At 39.8% G+C, this 16,606-nt stretch overlaps 1 protein-coding gene across 1 annotated transcript in view; it reads left to right on the forward strand.

The window, feature by feature from the left end:
* Positions 1–452: 452 nt before the first annotated feature.
* LOC133127101 (parapinopsin-like) overlaps positions 453–16,606 on the forward strand; it is a 72,309-nt gene continuing 56,155 nt past the window's right edge. Inside the window, exon 1 of the mRNA XM_061239744.1 lies at positions 453–822. Coding sequence (XP_061095728.1) covers positions 453–822 — 370 coding nt within the window. The remainder of the gene's footprint in view (positions 823–16,606) is intronic.

Raw genomic sequence — 16,606 nt, forward strand, 5'->3', positions numbered from 1 at the left:
TAACTTGTCCAAATGAAGTTGTTTGCTGAGATTTCCGCCCGAAAACGTCAGCTGCAGTGCAAGGTAATATAAACTGGGAGACAGTAGCCAGGACTGATACTGTAGATGTGGTCCGCCACACGGTGGAGCACATTCAAATGCATTCATTTCACAAGCTAAAGACCAGATATCTGAGAGGGTGGGGTAACTTTATTTCGACTTCCGCGGCAGATGTACCGAGAAACCCAACTCCCAACTAATTTCTTGCGGTTGCTGTTGCGACTGCCTCTTGACCCCTCAACTTTCTCTGAGACTTCCAATAGTGACAAGTTTTAAATGTCACCAGTCTCTATGGAATGCAGCAGCATCTCAGAAATCCACAGTAAAGTAGTGCATATCACATCTTCAGAAAAACACAAACACTCTAGCTCAGTAAAAGCTGCGTATTTCCTCAGCGCCAAAAACGGATTGCAATGATTGTGTCCAACGTGAGCATCAGTTGTGGAAAAGCCAACAGCCCATGGTGCTCGAGTGACAGCACCGTTCATTTGGAAGGGACTACTTCAGACAGGACACTGACCGCAACCGGACACCTGGTCGTCGCTGTGTGTCTGGGTTTCATCGGTACTTTTGGTTTTCTCAACAACCTGATAGTCCTGATACTCTTCTTTCGCTACAAGATACTGCGCTCCCCTATAAACTGTCTGCTAGTGAACATTTCAGTGAGTGATTTGCTGGTGTGCGTGCTGGGAACTCCGTTCAGCTTCGCAGCCAGCACACAGGGACGATGGCTCATCGGACCGGGAGGATGCGTGTGGTACGGTTTTATCAACGCTTGCTTAGGTGAGTTAGTGCTCGTCATGGCAAGTGTTTTAACTCGTCGATAAGCACATTTTACTCGAGAAAAAAAAGTACTGTACAATGCATTTTTATGAGTTCTATGTGCCGTCCGAAGAACTCGGATATCTCTTATAAAGTGAAACAAAACGCTAAAATTAGTTCATAAATGTTTGCAATTGATTGAAGAATCGTTTTGATGCCGTCTGTCCACTTATAAGCTCACGGATTTAAATCTGTTATACGGATGGCAAATATTTCACATGTGATTGTGCAGTTATACAAGCAATTTATGTACGGAATATGTAGCCTAGGCTATACGCATGGCATTCACTGTTGACACCTTTGTCTGCTGCAATGTATTGCATGTTTGCGTAATAGGTCCCATTTAAAAGCAGACGCAAGCTCTTCCCGAATGTATGTAATGTTTTTTTTGTTTGTTTTTTTTGCATTTGCTGAAACGTTAGCCTACGTATAGACAACGCTGACATTTAAAGAGAGAAGACAAACTTCTTAACTTCTTTGAGGACCATATAAAATGACGCATTGAAAATTCTGAATTGGATGCCATTCTGAGATCATATTTGGCCTTATCAGAATTTTTTTGTTAAAATACTCTGGACAAAATACCGGACAGCATTTTCATGCAGCTTAAGTTACCCGTTTTGCCTAGCTCGTTGAAGGTGGTGAATTTAGCTACTGGTGTTTAAGTTCAATTGCTCTGTAAAGTCTACAAAACACCATAATTGAGACAGATGATAGCGATGAACATGGCAACGTTTTTGTTTGGCATTTTCCATGATAACTACAGAAAATGTTTCTGCACATCTGAGTGGGCATTTCATATTCAGTTTGTAATGTCTGCAAATTCTGTAGCTACACTTTGACGAAAAAGTGTTAACACAATTTGTGACTCCACAATGATCCAAATCACCAAAAGGGGGGTTCAAAAGGAATACATTGTGTCTCCGCAATGCTGGGTACCATTTTTTAACTCAAGTGCGAAATGAAAAAGTTGTGACTGCCAATATAACTCATGGCTCTAAGGCATGACATGCAATACTCTTGAACTGTCAACCGGTTTTAGGTTGACGTTTGTTATTTTTTTAACAAATGCATACTATTCTACCAGGGTGTGTTTCAAAGCTCTGTATCCAATTATTTCATCCAGGTATTTGTGTTGCTTTAATTTGCCAATTGTCTATCATACTCTATGAATATCATATACAGTGGGCTCCAGAATTACTGGCACCCTTGATAAATGTGCACAAAAAATGTTACAAACTAAAAAAAATAATAGTAAATGACATAAGCTCTATTTTTCCAACATGCGTAAAGTAATATGCTTCCATGATTTAAATGGAATTCAAATGAAAACACCCCAGGCAAAGATCACAGCCATGAGGCTTTTCCTGTAATTTGTGATCTGGTTTATTTGAAGGCTTCACTCCAAATCCACCGTGAAAACTAAACACACAGTATTGACGAGAAAATGGAGACCATGTTAGCTTAACATAAAATAGCTTGCACAGCATGTGGAACAACATTTTACCAAAGTGAAATAAACACAATACCTTGTTGGCTGCATGTTATAAAAAAGGGAATGGTCTTCCTTAACACATAAAATTAAAGTCTCTTGTGAAAAGCAGCCCAAACAGACAGATGGACAAGTGGGTATATAGACTGGATTGTTGACTGGAGCCTTAACTGGAGAGTATGGAAAAGGGAGAGAATATTTTTTTAAAATAATAAAATAAAAATAAAGAGACAAAAGACAAAAAAAGATAGTAAAAGGAAAATATGCAAGATTATGGACGGTCTGGATTGGGATATGGTATTGCATGGAGAGTGTTTCTGGATTCAGAGTATGAGTATATGTTGGTGAGGGTGAGGTTCGGGGGATTAGTCAACAGGCAAATTAAATGATTTCATGAAAGGACCCCAAATGTTTTCAAAGTGTAAGCTTTGGTGCTGGTGTGAGATTATTTTCATGGATAATCTTTGAGAAGATTTAATCTTAGTGCTATGTTTATTGTGTGTTGTTTAAGAGGATGGTTTTCTTGGTGATAGCTAGGGCAATGAGTAAGGGTTGAGTATTTTGATTTGGTGGGTTGATTGTTGAGAGGTCTCCTAATAGACATAGGGATGGACAGAGTAGAATGCTATATGAGATATTTGGTCTGTGACTTGTTAACAGAAATGGTCAGTTGGCGGGCAGAGCCAGGTCGAGTGGAAGTAATTATCAGGGGTGTTCAAAGAGCAGTGAGTGCAAGTGTCTGAGTCCACAAATCCCATTTTATACATCTTTTGGTGGGTGATATGACTCCTGTGAATGACCTTATATTAATAAAGGCACGGTTGAATCACACTTGCATGCAAAACACAAAAATCGCCAGCCTCGTCGTTTCACCATTCTGGGACCAATATGCATGAAAATCTTTTGATAAGCCAAACACGCTATTCAAATGACTCCTGAAAATTTCATAAAAATCCGTTTGGTAGTTTTTATTAAAAAGATGAGTGAAAATATTAGCATTTTCGTAAGTTTATTTTTTTGCACTTTTTTGCAATTTTTTAGCAGTGTACAGTTTCTCACCCAATTGGAACATGTCCTACTTTTAAACGCACTAGTGCCTTTTCCAAAAAGGGGGTTTTCATGTGCTACGGTTGTTAAAATGGATATTCTCCAGAACGAGGTCCCATTGAAAATGAACAGTGAAAAGTTGGCTTGTCTGTTGTGAGGCATGGACTCACGGAACATACGATTATACATTGCCAGAGCCATATGGAGCCAATATGGCAGAACAGCAGTCACATCCCTCCAGCAAAGAACTGTGTCCAATCTGAACACTGTGTACTGTAACAGTTTTATGTTCTTGGCTATTGTCAGTTGCATCTCACATACACTAATTCAGAAACATTTCTGTCCATTAGTGAAACATAGCCTATGCTATTAGGCGCTTCATATGTCATGAGTGGTCGCATTCATAAACAATTATTTGCCACTGTAACATCTGTAACAAATGTATTGGTAATAAATATGCCATTTGGAAATGGTTGTTTGAATAAATTCATCCATGCATGTTTTTGTAGGCTACTTAAATATCTGTAGCTGCCCTGCTTGTTAGCAGTCACTCTGGTTTTATGGAGGTTACCACCAGTGGCATAATCTTTTAAAGAACAGCTAGGAAATTTTCATTTCTGGTGAATTTTAAGGTGAAAATATGACTGATTAGTGAGATTACTGATCATTAATGCTGTTATATAGCAGAAAATATTTGCTGAAGTGGCGGAGTAGTCACGTAAAGACATTTGTTTTTTAAATAGACAAAAATTATCAGATCTCATGCTCGTAATTAATAATAACAACATACACAACTGCAGCAACAGTAGGCTAACAAGTGCTTGAATTTTCAAATCGGCCCATTTTCAGGTCACCTTGCAAAAGTGATTCTGACCTCAATTTGGTATTCCTGGTTAAATAAAGGAAGAAAAATAATTGCCTAAATAAAGAAAACCAAGGGAAGTTGTCTTATGAAATGCTATAGGAACAGCCTACGAGTAAATTACATTGATGCATTCTAATTGCTAGAATGAAAAAACGTGCTTGTTTATTTTTAATTTAACAGAACACTGTTAGATCTCAAATGGCAAAATCAATTTGAACGTGTGTCCCTTTTTATTTAAAAGTTTGTTTTGGTAGGTGTACTGTATATTGTTGCCTATGTTGTCTTTTACGAGCACCTGACTGTAACAGGGGAAGTTGCACTGGTTATCAGTAGCCTATACTGTTCACAGGGGACATCAAAAACCATCTCCAGAACTGACAAGGACAAGATATTTGATCCCAGCGTGTTCCAAAATCTGTGTTGTCGCACATATACATTGTCTCCCAGCATTTGCCAATTGGGTATTATTAAAATGCATAAGCCTATATTCTGCAATCCCCGTTGGCTAAACTATGTAGCTGCTTATTAGTAGCGTAATTAGCAACAATGAAACAAAATGTGTGATCACATCATTTGAATCTATATTGCGTGCATGTCGGCTGACATTACTATGGGGATAAGCAATGTTAAAACCATTCAACGTCGGGGACACTTGGCAAGATGGACTGGTGATTGAAGAACAGAGTTTGTGTAAGATTTGATAGAGCAGAGTTCAATTAGCTGAATTGCAGGTCTTTCTGTGCGACATTATTTGGCTGGGGAACTCAGCCAAAGTCGTCTTCATACTGAACTGGCAACCAAGCGGAACCGAGGAGCACACGTGACTGTTTCTGAGCCTATTAGCTATATGTGGTAATTTGTTTTGTAGACATAGACAGGGAGCATATAAAGTACATATTTTGTAACAGGTGATGGAGGGGCCCTGTTGTATACATCGTTGTATGCTACGCATAATTAATCACCCAGAAATGTGAAAAGACTTCCGCTGAAAGATACATCGTTGTACACTACGCTGGGGGAGTGGAGGAGGGCATTAGTTTTAGCCGTCATTTCTACACTTAGAAAAATAGGACAGTGAAGGGAGGGAGTCCACAAAGATTGGTTTCCGGGGCACAGACTAGAGGAGGGTGGTAGTGGACCACTCGTTGTCATGACAGGCTATTTCTGACTGCTTTCAAGATGCCAGTTAGCTCAGCTAACATTAGCTACTGATTGCTAACTAGCTTTTTAGTTACTAGTAGCTCGTGATACAACTGTACAAAGCTATAATTAAGCCAGTCAACTTAAATAAATATATGTGTTACCCCAACTAATGTGTTACTTACCTAGCTATCTATCTATGTATACTCCAGGCTTAAGTTGCCCTGCTGCTCTAGGATCTGATTTCTACTGATTGCTAACTAGCTTGTTAGTTACTAGTAGCTGGTGATACAACTGTACAAAGCTATAACTAAGCTAGTCAACTTAAATAAATATATATATATATGTGTTACCCCAACTAATGTGTTACTTACCTAGCTATCTATCTATTTATACTTCAGGCTTATGTTGCCCTGCTGCTCTATGATCTGATTTCACAAAATAACTAAGGAACATTATGTCTGACCCTGGATCAATGGGTAACATACTTTACACCACAAAAAACATCATCTGGTTAGTCTGTAGCTATTCTAACCATTGAATGTCTATATTGGCTTGGTGGTAAAGTAACATTAACATTGCTAGCTAATTGTGTTAGCTAGCTAGCTATGTAACATTAAATAGGACAATTAACAACTTCTAGCTAGCTAGTTATGTTATTAAGTCCTGTAAAGCATATACATTAAATCAACAACAGCAGACTAGTTGTCTCTGCCAAGCTTAGAAAATGACATTGCCTTAATGTAACATTACCTCCAGATTTGCAGCTATCCACAGCTAGCACATCCTGGCATGAGGCATGACATCTTTTCTGTTCATTCTCTTTCCCTGCCTACCTAGTGGTCACACTAATGCAGTATTCTGCATTATATACGCAGGTAATTAAGACGTAAATATATTTTGAGGATAACTTTGTCATATTAAAAGGTGCTGATTTCAGAAGCTACAGCAACTGACCCTGTGGAAATAATTGCTGCCACACACACACACACACACACACACACACCAACGCACACTGACCCTGTGGAAATAACTGAATGTGTTTCTAAGCTTTTGGCGTGTAGCATGTGTTGTAGTTAGTATCATAATATTTACATGGTCCTGGTTAGCGAGTTATAGAAAGTAAAGCGCATGCAACTCTCCCATCTCTTCTCTTTTTGTGCTTGCTTAGTGACCTAGCTAACTAGTTTAAAAAATCACAAACGTCAAAAAATCCACTTGCAATGGCACAGGCGGAACGGTAACTGAAAGTTTAGCAAAATCAGCCATTGCAATGTTTCCGGACAATTACCGTAACTTCAACTATTTCATATGAAGATGAAGTGAAGTCGTTTCTCTATCATTACGGGTACTCATTAAATATAATATATACATATTTCACCCCAAAATTAAAATGTCGGCGCTGTTCTCTTTGTTCCTAATGGCTAAATTAATCTATATTGCCTAGTAGATTCTGTACTGGTCTTCATATCAAAATCAATGGAAAAAAAATTTGAAGCAGCTAATTTCAACCCAAACACTTTCCTATCTTTACCATTAATTTGTGATTGTGAAGGTAATGTATGTATGGAAAAGATCCTTTTGAATGTGAATTCATTTTGCCATTAGACTATTTTTGAGATAAGAAATCAGCTGATAACTTTTTGGTGAACTATTGCTTTAAGGCTCCAATTTCAAAATATAAATGCCAGTGCAGTTCTGGGTACATTTATTTCATAAATGATTTAGAGTATATGTGTAATGTCTATGTGAGTCCACACAAAATATGAATGTGGGTTGCACTGCTAAATCATATTTATCTCTCATTATCTCTCACTTTAAATATAGTTTGTGTTGAATTGTATTAGTTGTAGGTTAGTATTGTGCCATATGGGGTAAAGTAACGGACCGGGGTTCGATTCCCTTACATTCTGATTGTTCTATTTCTATCCATTGGATCCGGGATGTTTTATTTTTCCAGTAGAATTTAGTTGCGATCGAGTTTGAGGAATTAAACCATTTTGTGGTGGGCTGGGTTGGAATCATTCTGAAGAGGTAGTTAATTTTTGGTAGTATGGTCATTTTTACAGTTGCTATTCTGCCAATTAGAGAAAGTTGTAAGTTTTCCAACGATTTAAAACATCTTCAATTGTATTTTTTAATGGAATGGAATGAACTCAGCTTGGTGGAAATATTTCTACCCATATATTTAATATTGCTAGTGGAGGTGAGGGGCAAGTTCTGAGATGTAGCATTCCAGTCAGTGCTATTTAAGGGTAAAATAAAAAAATGATTTTGTCCAATTTATAGCAAAGTCGGATATTTGAGAGAATTAATTAATGAGCCTGATGGCCTCATGCAGGGAGTTTGATGGGTCTTGTAGGAAGAGCAATATGTTGTCTGCGTGAAGGCTGATTTTGTGGCGGATCGAGGGGGTATGGATTCCCTTTATGTTATTGTTTTGACATATTGCAGTGGCTAGTGGTTCAATGAATAAGGCGAATAAAGCTGGTGAGTGGGCATCCTTGCCTGGTCCCTCTGTGCAGGGTGAAACTCTGTGATGTTAGTCTGTTAGTAGGATCTGTGGCCATTGGTCAATTATATTTTTATCCAGCGAATAAACGATTCTCCAAAGCCAAATTTGTTGAGTGTTTTAAACAGGAATGTCCAATTTACTCTGTCGAATGCCTTTTCTGCATCTAGTGAAGCGATTATTGTTTTAGTTTTGTTTTGTTTTGATGTATGAATTAAATTGAAAAAGTCTACTCATATTGTTTGAAAAGTGTCTTCCCTTGATAAATCCAGTTTGATCTGGATGGATTAGTGATGGGGTAACCATTTCCATTCAAGTTACTACTGAGGAAAGGATTTATGAACTGGGGAGAAGTATGTATAGTCTCTGGTTGATGGGGTTTTTTAATCGCCAGCTATCGCCAGGACCAAAATCACTCATGTACTGTTTGAGTGTTTTGGTGGTGTGCCAGTTTCTAGTATTACCTGTGTGGCTAGATCTGTCTAAAGCGGGTTTAATAACAGTGTTGAAGTCGCCTCCCATTATTATTGTTGAATTTGAAATATAATTTAGTGAAGAGAAAAATGTATGAAAGAAAGTAGGATCATTATTTTGGCCATATATGTTTGCATTGGTGATATTGTTGCTATTAATGGAGGCATTGATGATAGCATATCTTCCTTCAGGATCAGTAATTGTTGCGTTATGTATTAATGGTATTCTTTTGTTCATTAGAATTGATACGCCTCTTTTCTTGGAGTTGTAGGTTGATGAGAGAACTTTTTTTAAACTGTTTTTAAACTTCTGAGGCTCGGAGTCTGTTAGGTGAGTTTCTTGTATGAGGCATATGTTCGCCTGTAATTCAGTGAGGTGATTTAGAATTTAAATTTTCTTTGCCTGTGAACTAATCCAACGGATGTTCCAGCTTATGAATTTGACATATTTTAGGTGGGTTAAGGTCTGTTTTCCAGCACAAGAGATTGAATGACTTTCCCCATTTTCGTACAGTTTCTTTCTTACTCCTAGTTTTAAAACAGAAATAGACAGATGGGTACTGTGACAAACAATAAGTGAGAGACAAAGAGTTGTGCGAGCATGTGTGTTTGAGAGAGAGAGTGAGAATGAATGAAAGGGAAAAAAAGAGAAAAGTAGAGTGTCTGTATTACAGATAACACTAAATGCTACCAGTAATGGAATGGGCTGGGTACACGTTACGTTAGGAGGTTATGATGTTAGTATGATCATTTCAAGCCTTTTTTTTTTTTTTTTAGAAAAGCCAGGGTGTGGTTTCGCAGTCTCAAAATAAATGTCCGTCAATGTACAGTTTGTCCACCACGAGGGAGACACGCTTGCCTCGATCTGTGTTTTGACCACAGTATTTTGTGGTGCTCATGTATTTGCCGGGGGACTAATCACTGAGACTAAACTTTGTGCCTCACAGTTCCCGTCCTTTGCTTTTTACCAATTCCTTTTGTTTATAGTGTTCGAATTTAGCAATAATTGCACGGGGACCATGGTGAAAAGTTATGTTGTTAACCATGTCTGGTTGGAGTTTAAGTTCTCGCTGCATGAAGTCTTTAATTAACGCTTCTGGATTGTCCTGTGTACTTTCTGGAGTCCCTGAGAATATGAAATGATCATGCATGCTTCTGGTTTGTATGTCGATGATAGTTTCTTTGATTGTTTTATTATAAGACATCATCCATTTGGCTGGAGAGGGTTTTTACTGTTGTTTGGAGTTCGCTGTTATGTTTTTGAAGCGTGTCAATCAAGCACGCAGCTCTTTTATTTGTTGATGAACCAAGGACATCTAGTTTTTTGTTGATAGAAGCGAGTACACTGACCTCGATTTCGGTGGAGATAAGATCATCTGTGCTGGTGGAGGAGTCAGCCTTCTTTCTCTTTGAAGGGTTGGTGGTTTCTGTTGGCAGGTGAGTGTTGTCTTTCATTATGTCCCAATAAAAGTAACGTCAATACATTTTGCCAGGTCCTCCACGTTGAGAATGTATGTTTTTTTCCGACTAGGAAATAACAGGTTTCTTTTCTTTTTTTCTTTTTTGGCGGATTCCAATTATTTAGGTTGTTATCATCGTTTTGGTTTTCTCCAATACAAGATGGCTTGCTTGTCTAGCAGGAGTGCACTGCCATGTTGAAGTTCCCTCTGCAAGTTGCATTCTCAGAGCTCATGCATGCTCAGGAGTTCCAGTATCAGTCGATCTAGAGTGTCTGTCGTCAGTGGTAAACATAATTAGCATAATTTGTGTTAATTCTATGGGAGTTCTGATGTAAGATGTATTGCCTTCCAGTATTGAAAAATAATATAAGATGTGCTGAGAGCATGTTGGTAAGTGAATAGAATGTGACAGGTGGCTCAAGTCTAGCTACTCTAGACCTATATTGACAAAATATCTAGATATCATAACCAGCAATGGTTGTTGCATCTTTTCAATTCAGAATTGTCCCATGAGGACTCTGTCACTTCAGGTGGTCTATGTGCAGTATTTTGTGCATCTCCCAACTTCCTGCCAGCAGAACCCACCCATAAAGGTAATTCATGATGGACAATTATTGCAGCCACAAGAGGGCGAACAAAACATCAATGTATGCAGAGAATTTGCAGGGGTCTTGGGACAGGTTAAAGGGAAGCACACAGCATTTGTACCACTTTGGTACATCATGCGTAGAAATGGCCACTGTTTGGCCAGTCAGTCAGTGGCCACACTGTAGAATCTGTGTATGCCTTGCCATTTTGAAGTGAGCCACATTAAGGTACTTGTTTAGCTCATACAAATCCAGAAGGGGATTCCTGTTCCCTTTTGACACCAGGAAGTACCAGGAGTAAAAACCACTGTGTTAGTTTGCGGGCTCTACCATGTGGATGGTGTCTTTCACCAGCAGCACTACTAATTGTAAGACTATGTCTCAAAGCTGGTCAGACACCAAATGGTGTATCTGATCCCAATAAAGAAAGGGAGGGCTTTTTGTGAAATTCCAGGGCATATCTATGTAGCACCCAGGGAGCATGTGGTATTTTTTCCGTCGATTGAAGGTGCCTTGCCAGAGACAGAGGCAGGAGGTCCCTGAGGGGCAACTCCTTGCTGGTGGCTCGGGCAGCTGTGCTTAGGAAGATGCATGTGAGGTTGAGGCTATTTGCGTGAGAAGCAAGCATGCAGCTACGGGCTATATCAGCATGAAAGTGCTAAAAGGAAGGGGGACATTGCTCATAAAGGATGGGCCAGTACTTGTGTCTTAGAGTGGGCAGTATATGGAGAGAGATTAGTCTCAATATTATTGACAAATACATGTAACATGAACCACACATAAGAGACACAACATGTTGCCATTTAAATTAATGTGCACTGATTTGTACATATTGATACGTATTTGTGAATGCATATTTTCCATATTTTCAATTTTTCACAAATACGTGTCCAATGTCCTTGTGTATTTTTTGCAACAACCCAGTCTCGGATATAAAATGGGTTTGTGAAGTGTTGAATCTGCATTTGTCGATCAAATTACATGGGAGTATTGCTAAGTTAGCTCAGCAATTTGATCTAAGCAGGCTATGCATTTATCTTTTTCATAGCTAGCCAGCAATTAGCTGTACATTTTATCAGAATCTGACCAATTTCACAATAATTCCACTTATGTGCTAGCCAGTATTCCTGGATAATGTAGTGAAGTGTAGGAAAGTGAAAGCTTGTGGCAGGTTAACCCAACAATGCTCCCTCATAACATAATTCCAAAAATCATTGTCAAAGTAAAAAAACACGATTCAGCCTAAACAGCTGTTTTGCTCCAGTCCATGTTCCAATTTTGCAATGGTTCTGGGTTTTGCTCTGTGAACTTATAGAATTTGCGAAAAATTTTGTGGTCTTGTTTGTGCGTGCTAGCCTTCTGAGCAAAGGGACCATGGAGAAAACTTGGTGAATTGTGACCTTTTTGACGTTCTATACACAACGACCACAGAAGAGCACAACATGTAGCTGGCTTACTTGCTTTCGGGGACACAGAAAAAGTGGATGGATAGCTATTTGTGTGTGGATTGCACAGGAACTGCAGAAGGGATGTCTTAAAATAAACAAGGAAACTCACAAACTCATGTCACTGAATGCATGCATGTCATATCATCCAGAAATGCAGATTCTACACTTCACAAACCAATTTCACATTTAAGATTGGGTTATCAAAAAAAATACACGAAAAACATATTTTTGCTCTTCACATATCAGGTATGAGATATTTGCAATAGGGAAAATATGCATTCACAAATATGTATGCATTTGTACAAATCAGTGCATATTCATTTAAATTGAAATTTATAAGACACAAGTTGATAGATATTTGTTTGTGGAAAGTAAAACACATTTGTTATGTGTTTCTTCTTGGTGGATCATTATGTAGGGGTCCTCCCACCGGCTCCAAAATATGTAGGGGTCCTCGCACGGGGCCCCAAATTATGTAGGGTCCTTGCACGGGCCGCCAAATAACGGATTTCACTCTCTACGAAACAGGGGCGCCAGTTAATGTTATGTAGCAGTATAACTGCAAAAAGTAATCAGTCTCATAAAATTACTGTTATCAGAAATATCCAACCACAAATTTAGTATTTCAATTAATAATTAAAATAACCAATATTAATTATTGAACATACCGATAACCTGGAGGTTGGAAGTTCTTCGAAAGACTGCTTTAACTCGGCTCTCATGTCTATGTGATTCCAAAACGGACACCGGGGTTTAATAAAATATATTTATTAAACAAACGTAAAACACAGAACAGATAAACTAACGGGAAGTTAGTAAGGAAATTTTGTTGGGTATGTGTGTGTGCGTGTGTGTGACGCGTGCAAGCGCGCGTGTCACTTGAACAAAGGAAAGGTAAAAGTGGGAGTAGCTAGCTTGGGTAAGCTAGAGTTCTGGGTGTGTTAGTTATTGTTAGCTGTGAGAAGACTACTTGCGTAGTTTACTCTATATATGCGCAAAAGACGGCAAATAAATTCACGTACATATATAGCTAACAAAATACATTCCAATGATAACTAACACTGGCTATGCCTGAATGTTTGTTCTCTTACTGAGTCCATACGCATTGGATCCAAAAGACGTGCTGTCCTTGTAGGAGCCGCGATGTTCTTAGCTGCGTGTTGTCATCTGGTCCGCTCGGTTGCTGGAAGGATGTTCTTTGGTCCCTTTTCCGGGTGGAAAAGTTTGTTGCTGTTGTTCTTTGGTGAGCTTTGCAGGGGTAAACTGATGTAGCATTCCGCGTACACCAGTTTCCACTCGCTACAGGCAACAAAGTTACCGCAAGGTAACTGGGTGTGTCCGTAGTCCTGGTAGTGCGCTGTGCAGCATTCAGCCTCTGTCCGAGTCTCGTGGGAGATGAGCTGAAGCGAATGGCCAAAAATGGTGCGTCGAAGAAGTGGGAGAAGAGAAGAGTGAAGTGAAGTGAAGAGATGAAGCAGAAGAGAGATCCCAAGAACGTGTCTTGCTCTTATACGGGAAAGTTTATTGCTCCTGCCATTACGGGATTGGCTGAACCAAGTTAGACGTCATTCGTGGTGGACGTTGCAGAATTTTCCTGTGGGAATGTGGAAGTTGTAGTCCCTACAATTATGACACCCTTTTTTCAATAATATTCAGACTAATCTCTATCTATATTAGTCGGTCATCTCATTTTAAACACTTGAGTTTGCAGAACTATGAAAAGTACCTATGAAAATTATTATTATTATTATTATTATTATTATTGGTATTAGTATTGTTGTTATTGTTATTAGTTGTGTTAGCAGAGGTCACTAGTAGTAGTAGTCATAACTTTGAAAGACTTAAGTTAATTGGATGCACTTAGAGTTATTAACAGAGGCACTGCACCGTCTCTGTTAGATAATCTCCGAACCACACTTGCATTCAAAACATGAAAATCGCCAGCCTCGTCGTTTCACCATTCTGGGACCAATATACATAAAAAATATTTTGCAACGCACTATTAAAATGAATCCTGAAAATCTCATAACAATCTGTTTGATAGTTTTTTATTATAAAAAGATGAGTGAAAATATGATCATTTTCGTAAAAGTTTTTTTTTTGGCGCTCTTCTACAAACCTTTTAAAGCGTTGTACAGTTTCTCACCCAATTAGGCCAGCTCCATAGGCTAATCCCAGAATCCCAATATGTCCGATCTGAACACTGTGTGCTGTAACAGTTTTATGCTCTTGGCTATTGTCAGTTGCATCTCACATATGCTAATTCAGAAACATTTCTGTACATTAGTGAAATGTAGCCTATGCCATATGGCACTTCATATGTCAGTTATCGCAGTTGTTCACATTCATAAGCAATTATTTCCCACTGTAACATCTGTAACAAATATATTGGTTATATTACATTACATTACATTACATTACATTACATTACATTAATAGCATTTGGCAAACACTCTTATCCAGAGCAACGTACAACAAAGTGCAAAGTGCATACCCATTGTTAGGGTGCACCGAGGGTGCAAGACACAAAGGACGAGGGACTGCGATGATGAGGTGCTGAAGGTGTATTTTATTGACAGTGATGATAAAATAATAATAATAATAAACTAAGAAGAAAGATTTTACAACAAACAAAAGAAAATGCCAATGAAAATGGCGTGTACTTTGGCTATGCCTCAAAAAGTAGGCCCATTACACAGCACAGAGCCCCCTCAGCTCTCTCCTGGAGCTATACATGGGCATAGCCCCTCCCACCTGGCACCTTCCATGCACAAAAAAATAAATATAATCAATTAACAAAATAAAACAAAAAATGATCAAACAGAACAGAACACATGGCCATAACAAGAATAACAAACAGCTAAACACACAAGAATAACAAGGGGGTACTAAACAGAAATTAAAACAATCATTCATGTACTATTCAAATTCCCCCCTTGTCTAAATTAAACAGGTGGTAGGTCCCGCTAATCACCCTTCATAAATATCACCTGGTCCCCTTCACTTCCTGTTTGGTTGTGAGACCAGGATTGAACAGACCCAGGTAAACCTTTTGTTTTATGTGGTAAAACATTTTTAAAAGCACCCGCTGTGCATTTTTTACTCCCGCTCAGTTTAAAATGTAAAGCGTGTTGTGTTGCGGTGTGCGGTGTTGCATGTCTGTAACAGTGTTAGTCTCGTCGCGGCGCTAGTCCGTGACATTTCCCCCTCCTTCTCCTGATGCTACTTGAGGCGTCCTTGAGAGGAAGTCTGCTGTACAGTTCTGGGCCCCTGCTCTGTACAGGACCTCGAAGTCAAACGGCTGCATCGTAAGGAACCACCTGGTTATCCATTAATGTTGCTCCATTGTCAGATGCTCCAAGACCAGCTCACTCGCTTGCTGGGCACTGGGGAAATACTGCTCGGTGACCTCCTCTTCTTCCTCTATGGCGCGAACATACAGGGACTGCAGTGGTGTCGCTGGTGTTTCCGGTGTCGATGGTGGTGACCGGGCATGCCATTTCTTCAGCATGTTGATGTGGAAGGTCTGCAGCGGCTGTCGGCGAGCTGGAATGCAGACCTCATATGTCACCGGCCCCATCTTCCGCTTGACCTGGTAAGGGCCCTGCCACTTAGCCAACAGTTTGTTTTCTGATGTTGGCAAAAGCAACAACACTTCCTCACCTGGCTCAAAGCTCCGTGACCTGGCCGCCCTGTCATACCAGACCTTCTGTCTGGCCTGTGCCCGCAGTAGGTTCTCTCGTGCGAGGGCTGTGGTCTTCTCCAGCTGCTCCCTCATCTTTAGCACATAAGAAACCACGTTCATCTTCCGTGGTCCATCCGCTCCCTCCCAGCTCTCCCACAGCACATCCAGGGGTCCTCGGACCTGATGGCCGTAGAGGAGCTTGAATGGTGAAAATCCTGTTGACGCTTGAGGCACCTCCCGGTAGATGAACAGGAGGAAAGGCAGCCACTTGTCCCAGTCTTTACCTGTTTCGGAGACAAACTTGCACAGCGTGCACTTCAAGGTGGAGTTGAATCGCTCAACCAAGCCATCAGTCTGAGGGTGGTAAGGGGTGGTTCATATGCGCTTAATCCCTAAGAGCTGATAGACATGTTGAAGTGTGCGACTCATGAAGTTTGGGCCCTGGTCAGTGAGAACTTCTTTTGGAATGCCTACTTGTGAAAAAAAATGCACTAGCTACTTGCTTAGCAGTGACCTCTCTCAGTGGGTAAGCCTCAGGGTACCTAGTAGCATAGTCACAGACAACTAATATGAATCGGTTTCCTGTCAGACTCCACTCCACTGGGCCTATTACATCCACTCCAATACGCTCAAATGGTGTATCTATTACAGGACGTGGGATGAGTGGTGCATGAGCTGAAGCTCTTTGTTACGTCCCGAATTTCCACCAATGTTTCGACAACAAAGTGAATCAATGGGTCGTAACACTAGACCGCCACGATCACGATTTCACAGAAAGAGTTGAGCACACAGTGGTAGTTAGAAAAGGAAAAGTAGTTTAATATTCACAAGAGTATTGTTAAGCCTGAATGTTGCTAAGTATTCAGACTAAAACGCTGAGTATGCAAGTTTCTCACCGATTAATCTGGCGTGTCCAAAATCCAGAGAGACGGTGGTTTCACCTCTCAGCAGTTGACAATGGTTATTCAAAGCACACGGAATATTATCTAGTCTATGGTCGGTGACAGTCTGCGTATCGGATGCAGTTAATAGTATC

Source organism: Conger conger, chromosome 4 (genome assembly GCF_963514075.1).
Source record: "Conger conger chromosome 4, fConCon1.1, whole genome shotgun sequence".
NCBI classification, from domain to species: Eukaryota; Metazoa; Chordata; class Actinopteri; order Anguilliformes; family Congridae; genus Conger; species Conger conger.